Below are 26,042 nucleotides of genomic sequence, written 5' to 3' on the forward strand. Positions count from 1 at the left end.
TTTGGAAATGCAGGTTTATTTATAATAGGATTTTAGGTGTTTCTAGAGTTGTCATTTTAGTTAAGTACTCTTTGACACAGAGGGTAAATTACTTGTTTCGTTATTGTTAGTCTTAACAATTAGTACTACTACTTGATTTTTGTCTTGTTCTTAATTTTGAAGCAGTGTTCTCTCCTGATGGATACTTAAAAATGGAAACTTGTGCTTTTCATTAATTTTTTTAAAATATTAAAATTCTTTCAAATGTTACTGATTCTCTACTAAATATATAAATACTCACTTAGCATTTTATTATACATATTTCATCATTATGTTCCATCTTTTTGTGGCTGAAAAGATAAAGCCATAGCCATAACAATGTTAATTTTTATTAGGAGATGACACAATGTAATTCATTAAAAATTGCATTCTATTTTTAAATCAGCAGCTAGTAGCAGCAGCTATAAAAATAAGATACCACCTCCAAGCTCTGAATAGCTTTCAAACCCTTTCTTAAAAATACATAATCATGTTAGTCATATGAGTTCTAATCATATTCTCATCTTCTGACATATGGTTTATGCACTTATAAATGTTATTCTTATAACATTTAGAGGATCTGCTTAAGGCAATTCCTTTTTTATATTCATAATGACTACTTTTTCTTATGTCATTTAAAACTTTTGCTTTATTTTCTACAATAGATACTTTTAATAACTTGGCTATATCAAACATAAGACTTATTTTAATGAGCCAACTAAATTTTCGTTGTCTTGTATTTTCTCATACTTGTAAAAATGTCCATTCTCGGAGTCTTGCCCTGTTCTTATTTTTTCTTTTCTGTGAGTGGAGTAATAGTTGCCACCTAATGTGAATAATATGCCATATGATGCTGCCTTTCTATTTCCATGGAGTACTCAGAGAGAATTATGTGTTTTTGTCTTATAATTTTAGATCAAGACACTTTTCATGTATTTTAAAAAGTCCATTATGTTGTACAGTAGTATCTAGCTTACCATTTTTTTCTATTAAGTATCTATGTAATTTTCCTAAGAGAAGATAGTATTCCTTAGTTTCCATGTTTTTGAATTTAAGGAGGGAAGAATTCTTACATCATCAAACAATCGTCAATATAGCAGAATATATACATTGACACATTTGAAATGCATATTAATAATTATCAGGAGTTATTTCTTTTGTGGTACATTTAGTCCAAAGTAAATATATGGTGTTCTGCTTAATTGGATAAGTTTCTCAAGATATTTCAATAATGTATTTTTTTCAGGCTCAAAGGAGAAAGTAAGCAGGTGATGGAATACAAAAAAAGACTAGATGAGGTTACCTGTTGGTTAATGAAGGCTGAGGATGCTGTGCAAAAGAGGTCAACCACTGACCCGGAAGAAAACCTGAGAGAACTAACAGTAAGTGGTTTGTCTCTGTACTTGCCAATACTTTTTGATGCATGAACATTTACACTAGAAATAAGATAAAATATTAGGAGAAGAACAGGGGAAGAAACTTTGTGCTTTGTGGTGTACATGATACACACTTTAAGGAGGAATATCTTTTTTCTTAAATTTTCTTTTAAAGAGCAGCTGTATTCTGTTCTTGCAGGGGTAAGACTACAGTCACATGAAAATGATAAATTGTGTGGTCTCAGTATTTGACCTCAGGTTTTTAGGATATTTTAAACAGACTTAATCATTGTAGAATATAATGTTGTTATGAAGTAAAGTTTTTGCTTTTAGAAGACAATTACTGATTGCTATCTATAAGATTGAGTTTTTATGGAAACTCAAGAAAATCTAAGTGACTTGAGAATAATTCACTGGAGATTATGCTAGACTTAGTGTCATGGTTGTATTAATCAAAATTTTTTTTCTACAACTAAGGATTGTTTATAGTCATTTATTTATATCATATATAAACATATAAAGATATTTAGGTATAAAAATGTACTCAAATATCCATAAATTTCATATTTTTGTGTTAGGAATTAAAAGACTTTTGCTAAGCAATAAGCATAATGAATTTATATTTTTATTTTTAAAAATTGAGTGTTTATGTGGATAAAAACATGGGCATACATCAAAGTATGCCTAAAAGAATGCCCACAAATTTGGAAAGAGATTTTCATCTAAAGGAGTAAGATTGAGGCATTTTGGGAAAGAAACTATTAGTAATGATGAAACAATGTTACGTGGGAAATGGTAAGTTTTCACAATGTGACAATAAATATCTTACAGACTTGTTCCTATTTCAAGTCAAAGTTTCAATAGTTTTCTTGGAACATCACTTTCGTAAAGAATATGGAGGCCGTCACAAAGGGTGGGGCGGTGCATTAGGGCAGGTACAGATAAGGTAGAGACAGATGGGTAAAAGGCTTCTGCTGGTTGGGTCTTTTTGGTCTTTCATGGGAACAGACATCGTTTCCATCACCTAAGAACAGGGGTTACATTCCCCGTGTGGGTGTGATTTAATACGACCCTGCGAAGAGATGGTGGGGAGCCCCTGGGCACGGGGTGCGCACTGCAGGTGGGTGCTCACTCCCTTACCAGTTACAGTGTGGTAACGTAAGTTGAGGCTTCTTATAAGTTTATTTTCCACTTAAGAAATTAAAAGTCCACATTTGTAAAATACTTAACCGAAACTTTGTTACTTTCTAATACTGTTCTTGAACTTTCTCTAGAAAGTTCATGAAAACCTTCTAATCACACCTCTCTGCTGTCACCTTTAGGACTTAAACCAGGAGATGGATGTACAAGCTGAAAAACTCAAATGGCTGAATAGAACTCAGTTGGAAATGCTCTCAGATAAAAGCTTGAGTTTACACGAAAGAGAAAAGATTTCAGAAAACTTAAGAACTGTAAATTCGACATGGAATAAGGTGGGCATTAAGAATTGCTTGGTGCCTTTCTTATATTTATTAATTTTGTTGTAAAGAAATAGGGTCACATAAATATTTTACTTTTAAGGATATTCAAATAGGGGCACATTTTAATAATGCTTACTAATATTTATAATTATTATTTTTTGACTCTGTCATGGACAGAAGCATATATTCTCAAAAAATGCTTTTTATTGTACATATATTTTGGCCTATGGGATTTATATGTTACATTCCCCATTAAATAACAAATATATATTAGAATAAGGCAATAAAGTGCCAATACTTATATCCTGAGGATGAAGACATTAAAATAATTTCCTGGTGTTGACCTATAAATATACATTTATAGGTATATTTTTTACATTTTTTTTTACAATTTTTTTACAAAAAATTGACTTTTTACATTTATAGGTATATTTTTAATGATTTTATTCATTCAACATACATTTACTGGGTCCCAAGTGGAACGTAATGGCACGTGGCTACGAATATAGCAAACATAAAGTCCTTTTTCTCATACCAATATTATTGTTGTTGTTGTAGTTGAAATAGTTAAAGGCAGACGAAGTTGCAGATTTCCATGTATTCGGGCCGGCACACCCGGTCGCAGAGCATGAGCTCTGTGTGGCGCACTGACAGTCTGCCCCTGGTTCGGACAGACCCCGTTTCCGTCATTTCCTCCGCGCTCCATCCTCTTAGAATGAGTCCGTTATCGTTGCTCTCATCATCCAGGAGCTTTATTGGTCTAGCGTCCTGGGTTGAGAATTACTGTCTTGACGAGTCGCTGATACTGATGGCTCCAATTTGTGTCTCTGGCGGAGACCGCTCTGCGTGCTCTGGACTCGCATACACAGCTGTCTGCTCGACAGCGCCCCCTGGATGTGTAGTGGGCGTCTCAAAGCAACTTTCACAGTGGAGCTCCTGAGCTCCACCTCCCCTCTGTGCCTTAATATACTTCCCCCACCTCAGCTACGGGTAATTATATCTTTATTAGCATTTATACTGAAAGCCCTGGAGTCCATCTTTTGGTATGTGAGTTATAGCTCAATTAAAAAAAAACTAAACCTTGGAATCACCATCATCAACTTCTTCCAAATATATATCCATTTGGTGTGTGGTTTGATGGGTGGCTAGGTAGAGGCATGATGAAGCAAACATGGTGAAATCTTGACAATTGTAGATGCTGAGTGGTGCATGGGTGTTCCCTGTACAATTCTTTCCATTTTTCTTGGGTTTGAAAAGTTTCATAAATTTGGCTGCTTCTCACTACCTCCATTTCCACAAACTTGTTTCAAGCCACCGACATCCCTTTTCTTGATCACGGCCAAGGCCTTCTCACGGGTCTTCTTGTTTCCTTCTTTGCCCTTTGACAATCTTTTCTCTACACAGCAGCCAAAATATTTGTTAAAACATCGTTCAGATCGAGTAACTCTTCTGAGCAAAAACCCACTAGTGGTTTTCTGTCTCACTCGAGTAAAGGCTAACGTCCTTCCTGTGACCTGCTAGTCCCCGAATGTCCTGGGTTTCTGCTGTCTCTCCGGCTTTATCTGCTACTCTGTCACCCTTACACTCTTTTCCGGACACACTGGGCCTGTGTCACACATGCTAAGCCTAGGTTGTGCCTACTCCGTCAGAGCACACATATTTATTTAACTCAGAGGGTGTCCGTGGGTGTTGTGTAGGACGGGGCATGGGGGACACTTTGTTGGGTAAAGCCAGTGCTTCCCTAACCCCAGAACTTCACATCGATTTCACTCTATCTGGGTGGATTATGAACATCTGAGAACAAGCGATGGTGACTGTGCTGAGAATTTCAACAAACACAGTTTGGGCAATACTACTCTGGGATATTACATTCACTCATGCAGTCATTCACTCACTGAATAGGTTTTGACTGGATTTTCACTTTATGCTGGGCACCGTTTTAAGGACTAGGAATACAGCAAAGAGTATGCCATTCCTTCAAGCCCAAAGAGCTTATAGTGGTGAGACAGGTGGACGAGCAATTATGACATAGAGGGATCGATAGGAGTATAAAAACAGTAGGGCACGTACCTGGCTCTGGGGGTTAACCATGGACGATTTTGTGGAGGACACTATTTCCAAGCTCATTTGTAAAGGATGAAGAAGCATTGGCCGGATGAAGAGTGGGGGATGGGGCGTTGCACAGAGAAGCGGCAGCAGGCGAAGTTGTCTAGAAGAGACGGAGTGAGCACAGTGCACTAGGGCCCCGGAAGTAGCTCAAAATGAAGTGAACGATGAGAGACACTTGCACACATCCGTTCCCGGAGGCCTCCCTGTGCATCACAAGGATTTTAAGCTCTGTCCTGAGCACAGTTCCTCACCTTGAGGGCAGTGGGCAGCTATCAGTGGGTGCTGACCAGGAGAAAGTTACATTTTAAAAGCTCACTGTAGCTGAACTGTAAAGATGGGTGGAGTTATCCTGGGGGCTGTGAAGCAACTCCTCTGAGCAAACCCACTCCCCAGACCAGGATCGCTGATCTGGAGAGACAAATTCATCATCCCCTTTGTGAAGGGGATGTCAGGGCGACAGAGGATGACTTTGGATGTGGGCATATTTGAATATCCAGTTGCCAGAGAGAGCCAGACCGAAGACATATTTTTGAGAGTCTTCTGCATCTTGAAACTCTGAATGGCAGATGAAATCATTAGAAACCAGGGTCTACAGAGAGAGGCCTCTAGCATGTTAGCATTTGATAGAGTAGTAGAGGAGAATGAGCCGGGGAAGGATACTTCGAAGGTCAGGCAGGGAGGTGGGAGGAAAGTCAGGAGCACAGAAGAGTCACAGAATGCAAGGGGCGGGGGAGTGTGGCAGCACCGAATGTTGCGAAGCGCCAGGGCAGCTCAGGACTGGACGGCGTTCTGGGAGTAACACTGGTGGAGTGGGGGCGCACGTGAGACTGCAGTGGACAGACGGTGGAAGCAGAAGCGCAGGCACTGAGTGGGAAGAGAAGTGGCAAAGCTCTGCTTTAGAGTAACACTTCCTCTTTCGAAAATACAATCATCCTTATTTATATCTCACTCTTCTTTCTTTGTTGCTGTAGGTGTGCAGAGACGTGCCCAGCGCCCTGAAGGAACACATCCCGGCGCCCTGCTCTGTTTCTCCCACGAGAGTTACTGGTAGGATGCAGTTTATTCCTTACCAGGTTTTTGTAAGCATAGCAGAATATTCTGATGATGAACATCATATATGAATTAGAGAAAACATTAACCTTAGAAGCACAATCCAGTTGTGATTTGTTATTCTATTTTCTTTTTCTTTTTTTTAAAGATTTTATTTATTTATTTTTTAGAGAGGCAAGGGAGGGAGAAAGAGAGAGAGAAACATCAATGTGTGGTTGCTGGGGGCCATGGCCTGCAACCCAGGCTTGTGCCCTGACTGGGAATTGAACCTGCGACACTTTGGTTCACAGCCCATGCTCAATCCACTGAGCTACGCCAGCCAGGTGTTATTCTATTTTCAGTGTTTGAAAAGAATGTCCTCTTTAAGCCCAGCACATATCTGACTGCCCAGTGTGCGCAAGGCATGGTGGTAGATGAGATTTGCTGCCTTTGCTGGGACGAGAGTGGGGCCTGGGCCTCCAGACAGCCCACTGGAGGGAAAAGATGAGGCTGGGTGGGGAAGCTGGGAACATGCAGCTTTTCAGAAAATCAGCTGTAACTGTTACACTGACATGTTCTGTGGGAGGGGTGTAATTAGATGCAGATCGTGAGTGAGAGCAAAGATTTAGGTATCCTTGGAGCCAGGTGGGAGACAGGGAGCGGAACAGTTCTTTGTCCTAGGGGAGCTGTTTCCTGACACATGCCTACACTCAGATGTGGAGAAAGAGACATGTTGTCACTATTTCCTCCTCTCCTTGTCCCGATGCAAGTGCAGGCCGTGGTGCTGCAGCGGCTGCACCTGCCTCACAAGCTCCCCGAACCCCTGTGCCCTGCTCTCTCTCTGTGGACTGTTCTTGGCTCAATTGTCCTGAATTTACAGATGGACTGTATTATTTTTAGAAAATTATTTAAGCTTCATCTAGTATACTGGATGCTTACATGGGTTCCAGATGGGTCCAACAATTAATTCAACTACTTTGTATAAAACTAAGGAAAAACAAACAGCCTTCCATCATGAAAAAAAAAAAACAAGACAAACACAGACAATGAAGAAAAAACATACTTATCCAGTGTTTGAAGAAGATAAAGTCTCTAACTTTAAAAGTTCTAGAAAAACAATCTCCCGTGACAGGTTTATGGGTTTGATCACATAACAAGTTATGATAACATCTACATGCTAAAAAGAAAAGAAAAATACATGAGAGATCCTGAACTAGAAAGTTTTCAGCAGTATGGCAAGGGTTCATCTTCCCTGTACAAATGAGCTCATGCAACTCGGCAAGGAAGCAGAAGGAGAACACAGTCGAGGAAGACAGTGGTGAAAGCCGAGTGTTTATCCCTTGAGACAGAACATCGTTGGTGTGGACGCGGGTCTGCCGGGTTCCACACACTGCTGCTGCGAGTCTGGATTTCCAACTTTTATAGGAAGCAGTTTGGCAACAAGTATTAAATACATTAAAAATTCTAATACTCGCTGACCCAGTCTTTCGACTTTAGCAAATCTCTAACACTAAGGTGTTAGTCAGAAATGTACAAAAAGTCATCCCTTGCAAGTTCTGTTTTAAAGTAAAATGTAAGGAGCCATCTGAGAACGCAGCTGTAGGAGAGTTAACTAACAGTGAATATATCCAGATTGTTACACAGGCATTCACAATGATGTGTATTAAGAATTACTAATGCTCATGTTATAAAGTTAAGTCAAAAAGAACAGAAAGCTCTGAATAAGTTAGCTTTTACGATTAAAGTGAACATTTAACAAACTAAAATATCAGTGCTAATTTTCTCCCTGTCAATGTATTTTTTATTTTATTTTCTCTTGGTATCACTGTTCATTACTTCTGAGTAGTTTCTGCCCTAGAATATTGTGAGACTCAGCTTTACAGCTACCAAATGCACACACGCTACAGGAAGTACCGCTGCTACCTTGCTATGAGAAAATAAAAACTCTTACCATTTTTTTACTCAATCTAAGTTTTACATAACACATAGACACAAGTCACCCTTGCACTGGCCCATTAGAATAGGCTGTTGGTTTAGTAATTAATGGTTTGCTGCATTTTCAATTTCAGCTCATCCTGGTGTCCAAAAGGTGGTGCTAGCATCCTCTGCCTCCGAGCTTCCTGTTCAGTCTCCTCGTGCTTCAGAAATTTCCATTCCTGCTGATCTGGATAAAACGATAACAGAACTAGCCGACTGGCTGGTATTGATCGACCAGATGCTGAAATCCAACATCGTTACTGTCGGGGATGTAGAGGAGATCAATAAGACAGTTTCCAGGATGAAAGTAGGTGCACAGTGTAAAAAGCCTTGTCATGAGAGCACATGGGTAGACAAGATGTGTCTGGATCTCCCTTGTTTACCCTAAGCTCTGGGAGAGTGAGCTTTAAAAAATCCTTATGTGTCAAACAGCCATCTCAGGCTGGCTCTGAAGAGTAAAGCTTCCCCCGCATTTGTGCTGTGTCGATAAGATCACCTCTCCCAACTTTAGTTGTCGGCTCAGTGTATATTTTAAAATCTAAAACTGGTATTGTAAATCTAGCCCCGTCAGTATAAATGTAAACTAGCGTTACATATTTTAATGCCTAATGTGATGTAGGATAATTTTCTGAAGTACCTTTTCAACTTACATTTCATAATGAGCTTATATGTTTAATTGCTGACAGTAGAAGTGAGAATCTTCTGACTATAATTATATATGTGTGTGTATAATATATATATGTATGTATATATATGTATATATAATGCCAATTGGTAAAGTTCCTTGTTCATGTTCAGTATATGTTAAGTTCTGGGCTGTGTGTTGTGTAGAGATACTGAAAAGAATAGAAATTGGGAATGTCATAAAATAATAACAGCAATTGGTAACTTTTATTAAGTGCCTAATATGTGCTGGGCATTTTCCTAAGTAATTTACATGTATTCTTTCACATATTTCCTTCACCACCTTTTGAGGTAGGTACCCCATTTATCCCAGATTGCAAATAGGCCCAAATGGAGATGGAGGCACCGAGCACGTGCAACCGAACACGTCTCTCTGGCAGAGCAGAGTGCCTGGTACAGGGCATGGGGCAGGTACTAGCGGCCTGTCGGGAGCTCGGATGAGGAAGGGAGCTGCTTCCACAGTGACAAAAGGCAGATAATGTGGGATTGTTGCATCTAGAGACACATAAATGGCATTCCTGGTGGAAGGAGCAGAGTGACTAAAGACACGAGATTGGGGAGGAGGAGGGACATTGGGTCAACATTTGTTCAGTTAGGAAGCGTAGTGGGAAGTAAGATGGCAAAGAGGCAGCTCAAGTTCACTCCAAAGGGGCTTGTAGGCCAAAACCCTCTGGACTTCCCGTCTGTAACCAGTGGGCATGCACCTGTTTTTTTTTTTTGTTTTTTTTTTAATTGTGGCTGGAGGCTAATAGCAACAGTGCTCTACTTCCATAGGAAGAATGGGAACAGTACAAGAGGTGCTTAATACAAAGAAAAGAACATTTCTGGGCAGCTGAGATGATGCTGTTGCAGTTAGCAGCAATAAGGAACAGAAGAAATGGAACGTGGATGAGGGTGTGATTGATTCAGTTTCAGATACATTGTGTGGAGAGGTTCTTTTGCCATTTAGAAGGAAGTGTCAGCCTTTACTGAACTCTGAGATTGGGGATTGGAAGTTGTGAATAAGCTACTTGGAAATAATAGATGACAATGGAGGAGTGATCAAAGTCTGCAAAATTAGTGAATTCATCAGGAAGAAGAGCTAAAAGATTAGAAAGAGATTCTCTAATTTTTGCCATACTGTTTGTACCTTTTGGAAATAGTGTTTATGGCTATTTATTCGTTCTGTACTAAAATGCACTGTTTTTTCTGATATTAACTTTTCTCCCATGTTCATCAGTACTAAGTGATAAACAATAGAGCAGCAGTTTTTTTTTGTTTAAAATTGTTTAATTTGCAAAGATTTCAATTAGTGTTTCTCTAATACCTTCCCCACCCCTGTAGGTGATGTTAGTTTGTGTTCATATCTGATGTAGGATCGATATGCAAGGTGTCATCTGCAGAAATCTCTGCTGATGTTTCTCAGAACATTTTTTAGTTTTTTAAAGGGGCTTTTTTTCATTTAATCTCCTCAGACTTGATGTAGCCGAACTGAATGAATTTTATTATTATTATTATTTTTGGTGGAAACAAAACCACAGAGAGGTGAAGTGCCTTGTCTGGTGCCCTAGATGACAAGTGGCAGAGAGGAGATTTGAACCTAGGACTTCTGAATCCAAATCCTGCCCTTTGCCACGTCGAAGATGCCTCACTGTCTCTTCTAGGAGAAAAACAACAACTTTGATGTCAGCACACGGGCTTTGCTTCTGCAGTATTCTTACCATATAGCCTATTAACCCATCTTAACAATCATTTCTTCTTAAACAGATCACAAAGGCTGACTTGGAACAGCGCCATCCTCAGCTTGACTGTGTTTTTACACTGGCTCAGAATTTGAAAAACAAAGCTTCCAGTTCAGATGTGAGAACAGCAATCACAGAAAAATGTAAGTTCAAAAAAAATTCTCTCATCATCCACTTACACTGAAAATGCTCATACACATTTGCAAAGATTATTCTATCAGAAATTAATATTATTTAATATCTGGTACTCTTTATTAGTAAATATAGCTTTCCCTTGTGTTTTTTATTCTTGTGAACATTGCCACAATTCTCTTATGAATTCCTTAAAGAATTAATATTGTTACTTTTAAGTGTTTACTGATTCATTGGATTATTTGCTTTTAAGTTAGTATTTCTTTTGAAGGAACCGAGGAAACAAATTAGAGAAACTTACAGGAATAAAAATCCATTCTTCCATTATAATTCATTAACTAGAACCAGATCTTATCATGTCATTTAACTCTTCTCAAATTCATTCCAAAAATATTTATTGAGCAACTACTGTGTACCTCTGTGCCTGGCAGCAACTTGGGAATACTTTAGCTGAAAAACAAACTAAAATAAAACAACTAACAAACAAAACCACCACAGCCATGAGTTTTGCTTCCCGTTTACTTTCTGCCTTTAAATTTCATATAAAACAAAGTCTAAATCCCCAAGAATGGATACACACAAGCAATCTGATAATTAATAAAAGGAGGGAGAAAGAAGTAAAATGGCTCATTCAGAAAAAAATAGACCAACATTGTGAAACACTGAAAATTCTCTGCTGCCTCATCTGTTCCAATGACCTTGTTGCCATGTTTATTTTTAAACTGAAACACACTTTAGGGGCTTGAAGGGACAGTCACAGTCTACTTTTATCACCCCGTCTCCTACCACAGCAGCCCTCGGCTCCGTCTGTCGCTGTTCTGTTCTATACATACCCTTTAAAACATCCTGACATTTCTTATTCTCCTCCTTTTATTTGCGTTAGTTTTTGCTCCTGAACCCTTTTCCCCAGGTAAAAATGTATTCAGCGAATAAAACGTCACCCCCTGTGGAAAGCCTTTCCCACTGTCTCTGGCCCCTGGTGTTTTCTGTCCTCAGCTCCTGCTGTGATCTTTCCCCCACAACTTCACTGTGGATTTCCTCCCCTCCCCCCCGCCCCACAGATGGTGAATACGCGCCCTTCCGGGGCCGCCCACGGTGCCCAATACAAATGATTTTTCAAGTACTTAAGTTGTGGCAGAATATAAACTGGAATGTATTTTGTCACCTTGTTTAATATTTCTCAAGGGGAGAAATTTGACAGTTTCTCCTATAAAAAGTGTGTTTTGATTTCAAAATAAATGTGGCAGCAAGGGCTGTGATAAGATGTGAGTTAGCAAAGAACTTTTAGTGTCTTACAATGTTGGTTTATTTTTCCTGATTTAGCCCTTTTCCTTCTTTCTCTTCCCTTTTATTATTAATCGATGGGCAGTTTATGTATGTCATGGAACTCCAGAGGACCCCATGTCCCACCGTGTTGGGGGGGCAGCTTCTCTGCTCCAGTGACACCAAACTCTATCCAAAGCCATTTCTGTTTGGCTTTTTCTACCGTCTTACTCCCCCCACCCCCCATCACCTCTGTATTTGTCTAAAGTTTCTTTTAGGGCTTTTTACCAGACTTTTCTCCCCCCAAATATCTTCCCTTTCCAATTTAACTCCCTCTCTTTGGTTTCTCTCCATTTTCTTGTGTAGATGCTACATAGTCTTTGTCACTATTTATTATATAAAAAACCATTCTCAGCTGGCGTGTACTAGCCATAGTAACTTGCTTTTAGTTCTTAGTCACAATTAATAGGATAAGTTGCTTTTTTTATGACAAACCTGTGATATTTGCTGTTGCTTGATGTCATTAGCTTTGCTTGTTCAGTATTTAAGGATTCTGTTCGTAGCAGATTTGGTGTAAGCGCTCCACGCACCTCTGCAACTGACAAGGAGAACATTACAATGGATTTGCCCTCTCCTTAAGTTAAAATCTTACACAATTTATTTAAACTTTTACCCAGACAGTGTAAAATAAATTACCTCCTTGAACAGTTTTTAAGAATTATTATATGTAAGCAAAATTTTTAGCTTTTTGAGCAACCTTAGATTGATAGCTTTAATGGTTTGCTATAACCCTGTATTATCTCAAAAATTTTACCAGAAGAAATGTTATTTTGCAGTTAAGTTCTTCTTGGCCTGGTATTTAACCATAGCCCTTCAGTCTGTCTGGCATTCAAAATATCTTTTAGAAGTTTATTTTTAACTTTATATCTATTTGTTATCAATGGGTTGTTGAAGGTATTCAAAGCTCTTGCTTACTGACTTCAGTTCAAGATCATGAACTGCCCTTGAATTAATCAAATGGAAGTTCGTTTCCTTACATCTTTCCTTTCTTAATTTCATGTTAAAAATGTGAAGGAGAAAGAAGGAGAGGGAGGAGAGGAGAGAAGGGGAAGAGAGAAAGAGGCAGAGAATGTCCCCTGAATAGCCTCAGCAATCTTGAGAAAGAAGAATAAAGTAGGAGGGATCACAGTGCCTGACATCAAACTATACTACAAGGCCACTGTAATCAAAACAGCCTGGCACTGGCATAAAACAGACACATAGATCAATGGAACAGAATAGAGAGCCCAGAAATAAACCCAAGTCTCTATGGTCAATATTTGACAAAGGGGGCATGAGTGTACAGTGGAATAAAAATAGTTTCTTCAATAAAAGGTATTGAGAGAGCTGGACGCTACATGCAAAAAATGAAACTAGACCACCAACTTAACCATACACCAGAATAAACTCAAAATGGATAAAAGACTTAAATATAAGTTGTGACACCATAAAAATCCTAGAGAAAAACCTAGCCAGTAAAATTTCAGACATCCCATGTAGCAATATTTTCACTGATATATCTCCTATGGCAAGGGAAATAAAGGAAAAAAATAAACAAATGGGACTAAATCAAACTAAAAATCTTCTGCATGATTAAGTAAACCATCATTAAAATGAAAAAGGAACCTACCATTATGGGAGAACATATTTATCAATGATATTTCAGACAAGGGTTTGATTTTCAAAATATATAAAGAACTCATATGATTCAACACCAGGAAGACAAACAATCCAGTTAAAAAATGGGCAAAGGCCCTGAACAGGCACTTCTCCAAGGAGGACACACAGAGGGCCCATAGGTATATGAAAGGATGCTCAGCATCACTGGCCATCAGAGATGCAAATTAAAAACAATGTGATATCACCTCACACCTGTCAGAATGGCCAAACAAAAAACAGAACTGACTTTTGATCTAGCGATTCTGCTGCTGGGATTCTTGCTGCTGCAAGAATCCTGAATCGCTAATTCAAAAGAACCTATGCACTCCAATGTTCATAGCAGCGCAATTTACAATAGCCAAGTGCTGGCAACAGTCTAATTGCCCATCAGAAAATGAGTGAATCAAAAACCTGTGGTACATTTACACAGTGGAATACTATGCAGCAGAAAGAAAGAAGGAGTTCCTATCTTTTATGACAACATAGGTGGAACTGGAGAGCATTATGCTAAGTGAAATAAGCCAGCTGGTGAAGGACAAATACCATATGATCTCACCTATAAGAGCAATCTAATGAACAAAATAAACGAATGAACACAGTAGAACCACAGGAGTGGAAACATGGAACAACTGACAGTGACCAGAGGAGAGACAGGAGGGGGATAATGGTGGGAAGAAGTCAAAATGACCAATCAAAGAACATGTATGAATGACCCATGGACATGGACAGCAGCATGGGAATTGACTGCTGGGAGCAGGGGGTGGGATGGGAGGAGGCGGGTGAAGGGGGAAGAATTAGGATAACTGTAATAAAATAACAAAAAATTAAAAAAAGAGAGACAGAGAATGAAAGAAGGAGAAATGGACACAATAAAAAAGAGAGCAGAAAAGAACCAAAATTTTTTTCATGATAAAAAGCTGCTGGGTTTGTAGAACTTGAATCCACTTTATTTTTAGTGTTTCTCTTGAACTTCAACACAGAAAAAGCCTTCCTTTTAGAGAGGTTTAATGCTGTAGTAAAACAAGTGTGAAAGTTTTCCTTCAAAATCAAGGCTGCCTTAGCACATCTCCCTTGAGATGGAGAGTGGCTGTGTCTGAAATTCCCACACAGTGCTGTTGCATCTACCTTCCTCACACCAGGTCCTGTAAATATAAAACAAGGCAGGAAACTATTTTCCTTATAACTTTTTGCTTTACCAGTTTGTAATAGCAGATATTTTAATTGTGAGGTATTTTAGTGCTCTTAAAATAGAGTTTAATCTGAGAATTTTCCCTCAAGAATGGTTTCAGAAATATATCAGTTGCATATTGCGACATACTGAGATTTCTTTAACAAATGTGTGTATCAACATTCCTCCTTTGTCTTTCCTATTGATAGCCTTATTTGTACTAAATTTGGTATCAGGTATTTTTTCTCTTTCCTGATAGTCACTTTCTGGAATTCTTTTTTTATCGTGCTTCCTCCAGTGGAGAAGGTCAAGAACCAGTGGGATAGCACTCAGCACGGTGTTGAGCTGCGGCAGCAGCAGCTGGAGGACATGGTGATTGACAGTCTTCAGTGGGATGACCACAGAGAAGAGACCGAGGAGCTTATGAGAAAATACGAGGCTCGCCTCTATATTCTTCAACAAGCCCGAAGGGATCCACTTATCAAACAAATCTCTGATAATCAGGTAAGGCTCCTTAGATATTTTTTGGCTGTATGGATTTGTTGGATGTAATTTTTGTTCTGTCTACTGTAATTTTTAGAACTCTTGTCATGATGTTTTCCCAAGTTCTTAGAGTGCACGTTGAAACTTATATAAGGAATTTGGGAAGGATTTGGAACATTTTCTGGAGGCACAACAAATAGAAATGCACACATATCTTAGATTTATTGCTCACTGACTCCTTGCAGACAGAACACACCCACACACCAGCATCCAGAAAAAGAACATTTCAGGGTCGCAGGAACCCTTCCTTTGTCCCCTTCATGTCCACCCTGAAGGTTATTGTACTTACAAAGTTTCTTGAGACTTTCATCTGAGAACTACTGCCAGGAACCAATCAGATAAGTTTCATTTCTGTTAATACCTTTATAACCAAACCGTTTCATCAATATCATCAGAGCAGGTACCTTTTGTGATCAGTTTGGTTATAGAGCTGATGGTATTTGAACTTGAAATAGAGGTTATGGTTGTTAGGTTATATTTTGTTGTAACATTTATTCGTCCTTCAGATAGCCTAAGATGTGAGTGTGGATTTGTGAAGAGTGTAATTACAAATATGTGGGGATCAAAATCTAAAACGTGAAAGTATGCTTCCACTCTTCACACAGAATTCCATGGTTACAGACTGTCTATGGTTGTAATTCAAAAAGCACGTGACCAGGTATTGTGATTTCCTGGATCATTCTCTGTGTTTATTGATTACCTACTGATTGTTTTCACCAAATGAAGCAAAGGTAATATTAGCCAAACCCCCAACATTTCACTAAAGGAATACAATTAAAAGTGATATCAGTGCTTTGGCTATCATATTCAGACTATTCTTTTCTTATCAGTACGAATGGTTATTTTCTTCTGAAACTTTAGGGTAGATTTTTCTGTCAGTGGCTACAAAAAAAGCACCAAAGGAACTTCATTTGTCATTTAGATTTTATGGGGAGTGTCTCAATCCAGGGACTCTCAGAGGTTAAAAATGTGTATCAAGGAGCCAGTGCCAATGGACATACTCAGCCTCAATTTAGCTATTCAAGCAACTCTCAGTGAACCTTGCTTGTCTGCATCATCCTCTCAAGCAGTTAACTTTGTAAACATACACAGCGATTGAGGGGCAAGAGACGGAAGATTTCCATATTTTTGGGCCTTTCCATTTCTCTAAGCATAGGAGGGTTCTCTAGTAACTTCATTCCTATACAGTGCATGTTCCCATAAGGATCAGATGTGTAGTAGAAGGAATGAAAAGAGACAAATGTCTTGAGCAAATTAAATGTCTAAAAGAGCGAAGGATGACATCATCTGCTATGTACCTGATCACTTTCTTAAACAGTTTTCTTTTCACTTCAGTAATTATTTTGGTTTAAACTTGCATGCAAGAGTTGGTCCAGTACTTTGCTTTCTTCCTTTGGAATGTGTCTAACACATGTGAAAACCTATTGGGAGGACCAGCTTTTTGGTAATACTAGTTCCTGAGCCACCAAGTCTAACAAGGACACCTGAAATTACACCTTAGATATTGCTTCAAGAACTGAGTCCTGGTGATGGTATCGTAATGGCGTTCGACAACGTCCTGCAGAAGCTGCTGGAAGACTATGGTAGTGATGACACGAGGAATGTGAAGGAAACCACCGAGTACTTAAAAACATCGTGGATCAACCTGAAACAAAGGTAAACGCTAATGCCCTGGCAGGGCGGTGGGTGTTGCCCAGTTGAGAATTTGGTTGCTTTGGCTTTCTCATAGAAACATAACCAAAATATGCAACTACTGGAAGTACATTTTATTATGTTTTTTTTTATTTTTACATGCAAAATGTATATACAATATCTACTTGAAACTCTACAATGGAGATTTTCCTTGAATAAGTCTGAACCTTGCCAATGATTATTTAAGTGTTCTGATTTTTTGGTGTGCTCTCAGTGTATACCATCTCCAGTATATCTTGTAGCACTGTGATGGTAAGGAACACAGGTTTTCACAGCTGCTTTAGGGTGACATTATCCCCAGTGGTAATTAAAATAGTGTGCTGTTTGGTGGATCTTCTGCACTAGACTTCTGGTATATGCGGTGTGTATTTAGGGCTTAACTAATTTATTTTCTTCCTTTCCATTACCCTGTCTTGTTGGTATATTTGGAACAGTCTAAAATAGCGTATGGGTTTATAAGAGAGATTTTTCTGTCACTTGAACACCTAGGATTTGAGGACCTGTAAACAGTGGTTAGCATCTCTTTAGGATGGCATATTTATATTCGGCATCAGGAAAACTGTGTTTACCTCCAGCATAGTGTGGGCTGTGCATCTGTGCCTAAGAGAGTTATGGCTTCACATGTGTCTTTATATATTCAAATGCAAGTGCTTGAAAGCTATGAAAGATATCAAAACACATTTATTTTTTCAGTGAGTAAAATGGTTACTATTAGAATACTATAGGATATATGTCACTGGTAATAAAGTATGCCCAAGCATTTAATAACAGTTTGACATGGAGGTGCTTTATACATTTTTGGAAGGCCATTTCTAGTTAGAATTTCTAAAGTGGATATTTGGAAAACTCAAAGAAATCGTGAGGGCAGTTTATGAGCCCTCTAGGGTTCTGGAGGAAATAAAACTGGGGTAGCGAGTACAGAACTTCATATGTGGTGAAAGCAGAATGTGGCTGGAATACTGATCTTTGTAGCAGTCTATACAACAGTCCTTTTGTCATAGCAGGCCATTCGGGTATAGTAAGGATCCCCAGACTAAGGCAGGGAAGAATGTGAATTAAAAACAACTTTAAGGTGCAAACTTGCACTTATGAGATCAATAAATTCTGGGCCTCCTGGGGCTGGGAGGTGCATCATGGTGCTCATAGCTAACAGAACTGCGTTGTGTATTCGAAAGTTGCTGAGAGGGTAGATCCTAAAAGTTCTCATCACAAGAAAAAACTCCGTTAACTGTGGGGATGCACATTAGCCAGACTTACTGTGCTAATCATTTTGCAATCTTTACATATATCAAATTATTATATTGTATTCCTAAAACGAGTACAAAATTATATGTCAATTATACCTCAGTTTAAAAAAACAACTAACACTCAAAGAGGTGGTTGTTAACCATCTGTTTCCCAAAACTTCATGTATAAGTCGTGACTTTATTTTTGTTGTAAACAATACCTGAAAAATTGATCATGTAGATGTGTGGCCTGCTTCATTTAGCACCCTCAATTCTTTTTTCGCTCTTACTTTGTAAATATTTGAAGACAGACTACAGCAGTAGTTAGGTTAGATGGAAGAGGCAATTAAAAATGAATTATATTCCAAGGGGATCTTTCATTTATCACAGCTAACGACAGCCACACTGTTCCCATTGTATGGTGGGCACAAGGAGTTGTCCTTATTCGTGTTTGTTTCTTCATTTTTTGGGGAAATAATTGAATATATTAATGTCTAGACGTGATTTAGGGGTACTTTTATCTGTGAAGCAGGAGAAACACAGTGAACTGTGGCTCCCAGGGTCCCTCCGTGAGGGACAGCCGGGGTTTTTGTGTGTTGGGAGGATTTTTTCTTTAAACACAGTGATGTTTACAATTTTTAACTGTTTCAATTTCAGATATTTCTAAAATATATGGACCTTTCTTTGCCTTCTTAAACAAATTTGTTTGAACTTATATTTAACCTTTTTTTGGATTCTTGGCCCTATTGTTGTGAAGATAGAATTAAGGTACTTTAAGAGGTGTATTTAACATTACAGTTCATTTAAACCAGTATCTCTCAGCCCCTAATTATACTCACAACCCCCTAAGACGCCTTTTTAGGTACCTGTCTTCATGAAATTTTCATGCCATGGGTATGCTGTGTATCTGTTTCTACTAGTTGTGCTTTATACTTAAACAGAGTAAACGTTTTCCCATTCCCCTCCTTCACCTTTTCACCTTGTCCTGCCAAAGAACACCTTATCACGTCTGTTAAGAATGCATGGTCTAATCTATGCCCTCAGGCTTGCAGAAGTTTAAAGAACATGTTCAAAGTCACCCAGCATCGCTAAGATGACATTTTTCTGTACTAAATTATGGTCGTGCTCTGGGTTCTGAATAGTTGACAGTGAATGTATTTAGGCAGCATGTGAGACACCGTGCTTTATTTTTAGTGTGTGCAAGTATGGAGTGCCTTCTCATGGTCAGGCTCTGTGCGAACCTCCTCACAGGCATTATTTGGCTGACTCCTCACAACAACCCTAGGGGACAGGCCGATTTGTGATCAAAACCACATTGGCGAATACACTGCAGCAGAGAGATGTTACGGAGTGCCCGAGGTCACCCAGCTCGTGTGGACAGAGCTGGGATTGGAGCCCAAACCTTTCTGTCTTTGCAGTGAGGAGGCTCTTACCTTCCTGACAACTAGTTTTATTTCTTCTTCTTTGTTATCAGAACATCAGCTGTTGCTGGCGACTGCTCCGTGTACTCACCTCATGGGTCTGTCTGTGATTCCACTTAGTGATTGTTAATCTGTGTTGAGTTTAGAAGCCAGATCCGATTAAAGATTCGGGGCCTCAGTTATGAATCATGCCACACTCTCCAGTGTGTGACCATTGTGCCCTCTGTAATGGCTGCCTGGAGGCCTTGTCCCGTGGCTCACCTTTGATTTCCCAGCTGTATTCTGAACATACATCATTGGCAGCCAAGTGCTGGAGGGGTGAAGGCTTATTAAACTTGCCAATGCAATATTGTTATTGCGGGATAATGTGTGAAGTTTAATATCAGCTTTCAAAGGAAATGTTTTCTGTGAATTGCAATTGGCCTAAGTAATTTGGCCATTCACAATAACGGGTCCTCAATCCCTTATCTGCAGTGCCAAAATCCAATATGCTGAGATATCAAGGCAAAGCTTTGCCTTGACATGTGGCTATTTATTATAGTCTTTACTTATCCTGCTTAGTGTGAATAGCCTTGTTCCTAAGTGCAGAAATATTAATGTGTTTGCTGCTTCAGCTCCTACTTGGGGGTAATATGTCATATAGATACATTCATAATAGTTTTCTAATGCACAAAAAAATTTTAAATTCTGAAACATAGCTGGCTCCTAGTATTTTGGATTCTGTATATAACAGGTCTGTCTCTAACATTTTAAACTAATTGATGAACCATTTTGACCTGTGATATTTTTTCTTTTATCTCTATTTAAAATATCTGTATTTTAAAATTTATTTATTTATTTTTTTATAGCGGGGAGAAAAAAAGGGAGAGAAACATCAATGTGTGGTTGCCTCTCGTGCGCCTCCCACTGGGGACCTGGCCTGCAACCCAGGCATGTGCCGTGACTGGGAATCCAACCAGCAATCCTTTGGTTCACAGGATGGCACTCAATCCACTGAGCTACACCAGCCAGGGCTGTTTTATATCTCTTAATGCCAATTAGCATTTGTTTTTTTTGTACAAATTGAGAAAGCAGTAGTCGAACTGTGTTCATAGTAACTTTTGGAGTGTAGATGCCTGATTTGGGCCTGAAATGCTATTTTAACCCTGGAGTGCCTGTGTGTATATACATGCGTGTGTGTCTGTAAATGTGTATAGATATAGGTATATGCATGTATACACACATGCTTTTATAGAGACATCTATACACACAGTTATTTGAGCCAAAATATTGTACATGAAGTGAGATAATGTAACTTTATGTTCTAAAGACTAGCCTAGAGATCGTTCATTACTATGCATTTTTTCTTTGCCCTCCCCACCAGAAGCCGTATTTCTGCCTTGCCTCTTCTAAGGCAGCCCTCGGCTTGTGCAGGCGGAATGGAAAGCACACTGGCCGTGGTGCCGGTGATCCTTGTTTAAAATCCCAACATACTCACTTCCCATCTGTGTGACTTACCACCCTTGACCCCCTTATTTCAAGTCATGGAGCTTCACTTTCCTTGGCTCTAAAGTGGAGAAAATATCTAAGCGTAGGATTATCGTGAAGATCAAAAATTATGTGTAAACGTTTCTTGTACATGTCATGTGCTCAACCAAGGATTAGCCAAATTTATCATCATGTGCTCTGTCATGCGATGTCCTCCTTAGAAACCCACTGCCCTGCCGCCTGCTTTACAGTGCTAGAGAAGTTAGCAAAGGGCTGAGTCACTCTGTCATTTGTCTGGAGTCATTTTCTGAACAGTCTCTATGCTCATTAATCATAAAAGGGCTGATGATCTGATTTACTGAATACAGTGTAGGTACTTTAAATATTTCTTACCAGATGGCACTGTTAGAATATGTGATTTTTCTCAGGTAGTGTCTTAGTCTGTTCCGGCTGCTGTAACAAAAACCACAGACTGGGGGGCTTAGATACAAGAGTATTTACTTCTCCCAGTCCTGGAGCCCAGAAGTACAGGACCAGGGTTCCAGCGAGGTCGGGTGAGGACCCTCCTCTGGGTCACAGACTTCTTGTTTTAGCATCACCTGGCAGGAGGGGGTAAGAGACTGTCTCAGACCTCTTTTATAAGTGCTTTCATCTCATTCATGAGGACTCTGCCCCTGTGACCTAATCACCCTCGAGGGCTGCATTCCATCACATTGAATATTAAGGTGACAAAATATGATTTTGGGGAAGACAGACACACTTGGACCATAGCATTTAGTAAAATCGTCGCAGGAGCTGAATTGACACTGCATTTAAGTGTTTTCTGCCTGAGCAGAAGCCTAACCATCCTGGAAAGAAAGGGTATCGCATTAAAAATGCAATTATTTCATGTGAGAGCCACAAACACAGATTAATCTAGTAAAGAAACTTTATTTTCATCTTTTGCAATGACATTGTCTTTCTAATTAATGTTCATTACCTTATTAAAAATGGCCAGCTGGACATGGGGATGTACGTAGTTCACAAAGGCATTAGTAGAGGCTGAGTTTGTGAAGCCCTTGACTATTTTGAAAACAGATTGCATTCCCAAAATTTGAATTTACTTTTGGATGCTTTTCCAATTATTTTTGTTGTATATTTTGAAACTTCCATTATTTCGGTCATTACTTTTGCAGTGGTAGTTGTTTATTGTCCCTAAAGAGTAATAAACATGAAGCATTATTCTGTAGCATTTATTCATTGTATATTTGGCCAATACCTTTTAACAATGATCAGCGGAAGACATTTATGTTGAGATTGTGTCCTGTGGCCTGACATCAACCAGGCGCAGTCTTTGTGTCCTTGTGATGCATGCTGTGGAAGCTGTCACTCCCAAACCAGTGGGTTTAGGGGAAAAGTGCCAGAAGCCTTACCCTTCCAACCTGGACACCAGTATGAGGTTCCAAGATCTGGGCCAGCCAACGGGATGTATCCTCTCAGAAGCTCCCTTATGTCCCTGAAAGGAACCTTCATATTCAACCTGTTTCCTTTCCTTTCTTTGCTAGCATTTCATTTTTAGTTTTCCCTTCTGAGCTAGGAAAGAAACTGACAAAGAAGAAAGTGTAAAAATGATAATCTTCTGTATTTTCCTCTTCTGTAATATTGTTTTAACATATCAGTCATTATTTTATTGCCTTAAAAAAACTACATCTTTGTAGTATATGCCTAAAATGCTAATGTTTTTATTTTATAAATATTAAGCTCAGGTATTCAGATATTTTCTGAGTACATGTAATTCTACAATGAATAAATTAAAGGACCAGTGTCTGTAGTCTTTGCTTTCATTTGTTCATTAATTAGTTAATTAATTAAATGTGTATTTATTTAGCCTCCTCTATTTGTCAAGCTCTGTCATTAGCTCTGAAGGTTCAACCATCAACAATGCCCAGCGTGTACCCCCAGGAAGCTTGCCTTTCCCAGACAAAGGCATGTTGTAAATAAGAAAATATTACATAATTGTAGGTGGTTATTTTGCAGGAAAGGAAAATTAAGGAGGTACTACCTAGGAAGGGGACTTACTTAACAGGTAAGTTTAGAAGGCATAATTTAGAAGGCATTTGAGTTGATTCAAGTAAAAAAGGTGAAAGATTTATACGATCTGAAGGGAAACCAGAGTATGAGCTGATTCAAATTAAGAGGAACCATCTGCAAAAATCTAGACTGAATGGCAAATGGAAAGTCACGAGGCAGGAAAGAGCACAGAATGTGTTGAAGTACAGTGAGTGAGGGAGTTTGAGATGGAGTAGAGGAGGGAGGCGAAGGCCTCCTGATCATACTGAACTTTACACTACATGGGAAGGAGTTTGGATATTCTGAGTACAACGGAAAGCTATTGGAATCATTAGGCAAGGGATTGCTTAGTTTCTAAATGATAAACTAATTTATAATACTAAATTTAACCCCTCTGAATCTTATGTGGAGAACAGATTGTAAGGGCATAAGAGAATAACTGGGGAGACAAGTGCAGAACTGACTGTTGTAGTTCAAGTGTGAGGTGGCGGTACCTGGGATGTTGTGTGCCAGCAATGGTGCAGAGAAGAAGGTGGCTTTGATGGAGGCAGGAGAGGTGTTCAGATGGACTAGATGTGTGATGTGAGGGTGCAGAAACAATCAAAGATGGTGCTTTGAAAAAGGGTGAGTGGTGGTACCATTCACTAGGAAAGGCTGTAGGAGTTTGGGGCAAAGAAAAGTCAAGAGTTGGATTTTCAGTCCTGGTCAGCGTGGCTCAGTTGGTTGGAATGTCATCTCATACACTGAAAGGTTTAGGGTTCGATTCCCTGTGAGGGCACTTACCTGGATTGTGGGTTTGATCCCTGGTCAGGGACATGCACAGGGGGAAACTGATTGATGTTTCTCTCTCACATCAATGATTCTCTCTCTCTCAAATCAGTAAACATATTTAAAAAGAAAGAATTGGATTTTGAAATGTTCATTTGAGATGGCTATTATGTATCTAAGTGTATAGGTCATGTTCATTGGAGGTTAAATCTGGGGGACTGGATGAGATCGCTGGGAAAGCAGTAAAGATAGAGAAGAGAGGAGGACACCTGACTGGGTCCACAGACCCTAAGACTTAGTGATGGAACAAAAAAGGAGTGGACAAAAGGACTGAGATAAAGCTTCCAATGAAGTTGAAAGAAAATCTAGGATGTGTAGTGTTCAAAAGTGGAGGGAAAAGAACATGTCCAAGAGGTATTGGTGAGAGGAGAGAATGCTTGAGAGGGAATGATCCACTGTGTCGAATGAGGCTGAGAAATCAGAACAGATGACATAGCATGTCGTTCATGGAATTCCACTGCTTGCAGATCGCTGGTGATTTTGAGAGGAGCCGTTTCAAGGGAGCGATGGGACTAGAAGCTGGAGAGTGAGATGAAGGTGGAGATGATTTGTGGAAGGAAATTAGACATGTTTGTTGTGAAGGGGGACAGAGAGATTGGGTAATACCTGGAGGGTTTTTTTCCTCCCAGAGTGGTGACTGTTTTTTCTTTAAAATGGGACATGGCAAAGCATGTTTTTATGCTCACGGGGATGATCCAGTAGAGGAGAGACTGATGATTCAAGACAGAGGGGACAGTGTAAAAGCACAGAAAGTAGACCAGAAGGCCAGATCTGGAGATGCATTTTCCACCGTGACAGGAAGGACAAAGAGAAGCTGAGCACAGGTTCTTGTGGACTGGCACCTCGGTGGTGGAAGATGAAAGATTCTCTGCAATGACTTCTGCCTTCTTTACGATCTTTGGGCCATGCGGCCAGTGAGGTTGGAGGTGGGACCGAGAGATCTGGAGAAAAAACATCAGATGTAAAATCAGAATCCTGGTGGGTGGGATGGAGTGCTTCTATGCCTACTTTCCAGTGTGGCTGGACATGGATAGGTGCCTCCTTGTGGTTTATAATAGTAAATGTACTGGGAAGATAGACCTTTGTAGTGTTCTTCCGCGATGCTCGTCTTCTTAGAGGCACATCGTAGAATAGAGTTCTGGGTGTAACAGAGGGTGGGTTGGGGAAACTGAGAAAGGTACAAAGTAATATTAAAGTTACAGTCTGATGTTGGTTGACTAATGAGGAGCGACTGTCTGGTAGTGACTTAGCTGAAAGGGAAGTAGGATGTGGTGAGATAAATCCTCCCTGAGAACAGCTCTGTGGGCTTGAATATTTGCCTGTTGTGATGGCAGCCCAAGGGAGAGCTGCTCCTTTGCATCATTTCTAAAACCCAAAGGTCACGGGCAGGCATAGTGGGGTTGCATGGGGGCAGGGGCTCTCGTGGTTCCCAGGTGGTGTGGCATTAGCGGCTCAGAAGAGTCTTCTTAAATCCCGTGGAGTGGCTCTTTGAGTGTTTGGTGGTGACTCATTCTCTATGTAACAGAGATTGGTCACCAAAGGACCATAAATCACTGGTGATATCCACAGTGACTAATTCTTCATTAAATAAAATGTATTTCCCCAAAGGGTGTTTTAATATATTTTCCAGTTAAATCTTATTTACCAAAGAACAAAATCATCTTGTGAAGGTACCCACAAGAAAAGCTTGTACAACGTTTCATTGTAAGTTTTCTACATGCCACTCAGACTACTGATGCTACCATTCTTCTGCTCTAAAAAAGGTAAATATGTTTAAACCTCATGTAACTGTGAAGGTCACCTTTTAAGTATACCAGAATTTAGCAACACATATTTGTGGGTTTCCCAAGATGCTTTTTTCCATTAAAGTCTAAAAAAAGATGTATCTGTTTACATTCAGACATTCTTTTGATCAATTATAAGCACATGCACACTTGAGTAACCAGTATATCTTGTAGCTTAAAATATCAAGTATTACTTAACATCTTTAAAATAATATTTAAACAAGGCAGTTATGTGGGTGGCCACATTTTGTTATGCTACGAAATAACTATAAGCTATTTTGATTGATTACTCTAAGCTATTTTGTAACATATCAGTTGCTTTTATAACGTAAATCTCTTAACAGCTAAGAGTTTACATTTTTAAAATCCCAGTTCCCTTTAATGTAAACTATTATAA

At 39.4% G+C, this 26,042-nt stretch overlaps 1 protein-coding gene across 6 annotated transcripts in view; it reads left to right on the forward strand.

The window, feature by feature from the left end:
* The window catches only part of UTRN (utrophin), a 453,043-nt gene that overhangs the window by 196,447 nt on the left and 230,554 nt on the right, over window positions 1-26,042 (forward strand). For all 6 annotated transcript variants that reach the window (XM_045842802.1, XM_045842803.1, XM_045842804.1 and 3 more), the window contains 7 exons: window positions 1,265-1,400; window positions 2,717-2,866; window positions 5,935-6,010; window positions 8,062-8,276; window positions 10,400-10,517; window positions 14,934-15,139; window positions 16,680-16,834. In XM_045842802.1, the coding sequence (XP_045698758.1) occupies window positions 1,265-1,400; window positions 2,717-2,866; window positions 5,935-6,010; window positions 8,062-8,276; window positions 10,400-10,517; window positions 14,934-15,139; window positions 16,680-16,834 (1,056 nt within the window). The remainder of the gene's footprint in view (window positions 1-1,264; window positions 1,401-2,716; window positions 2,867-5,934; window positions 6,011-8,061; window positions 8,277-10,399; window positions 10,518-14,933; window positions 15,140-16,679; window positions 16,835-26,042) is intronic.

Source organism: Phyllostomus hastatus, unplaced genomic scaffold, assembly GCF_019186645.2.
Source record: "Phyllostomus hastatus isolate PE091 unplaced genomic scaffold, TTU_PhHast_1.1 phas_contig_40, whole genome shotgun sequence".
Lineage (NCBI taxonomy): Eukaryota > Metazoa > Chordata > Mammalia > Chiroptera > Phyllostomidae > Phyllostomus > Phyllostomus hastatus.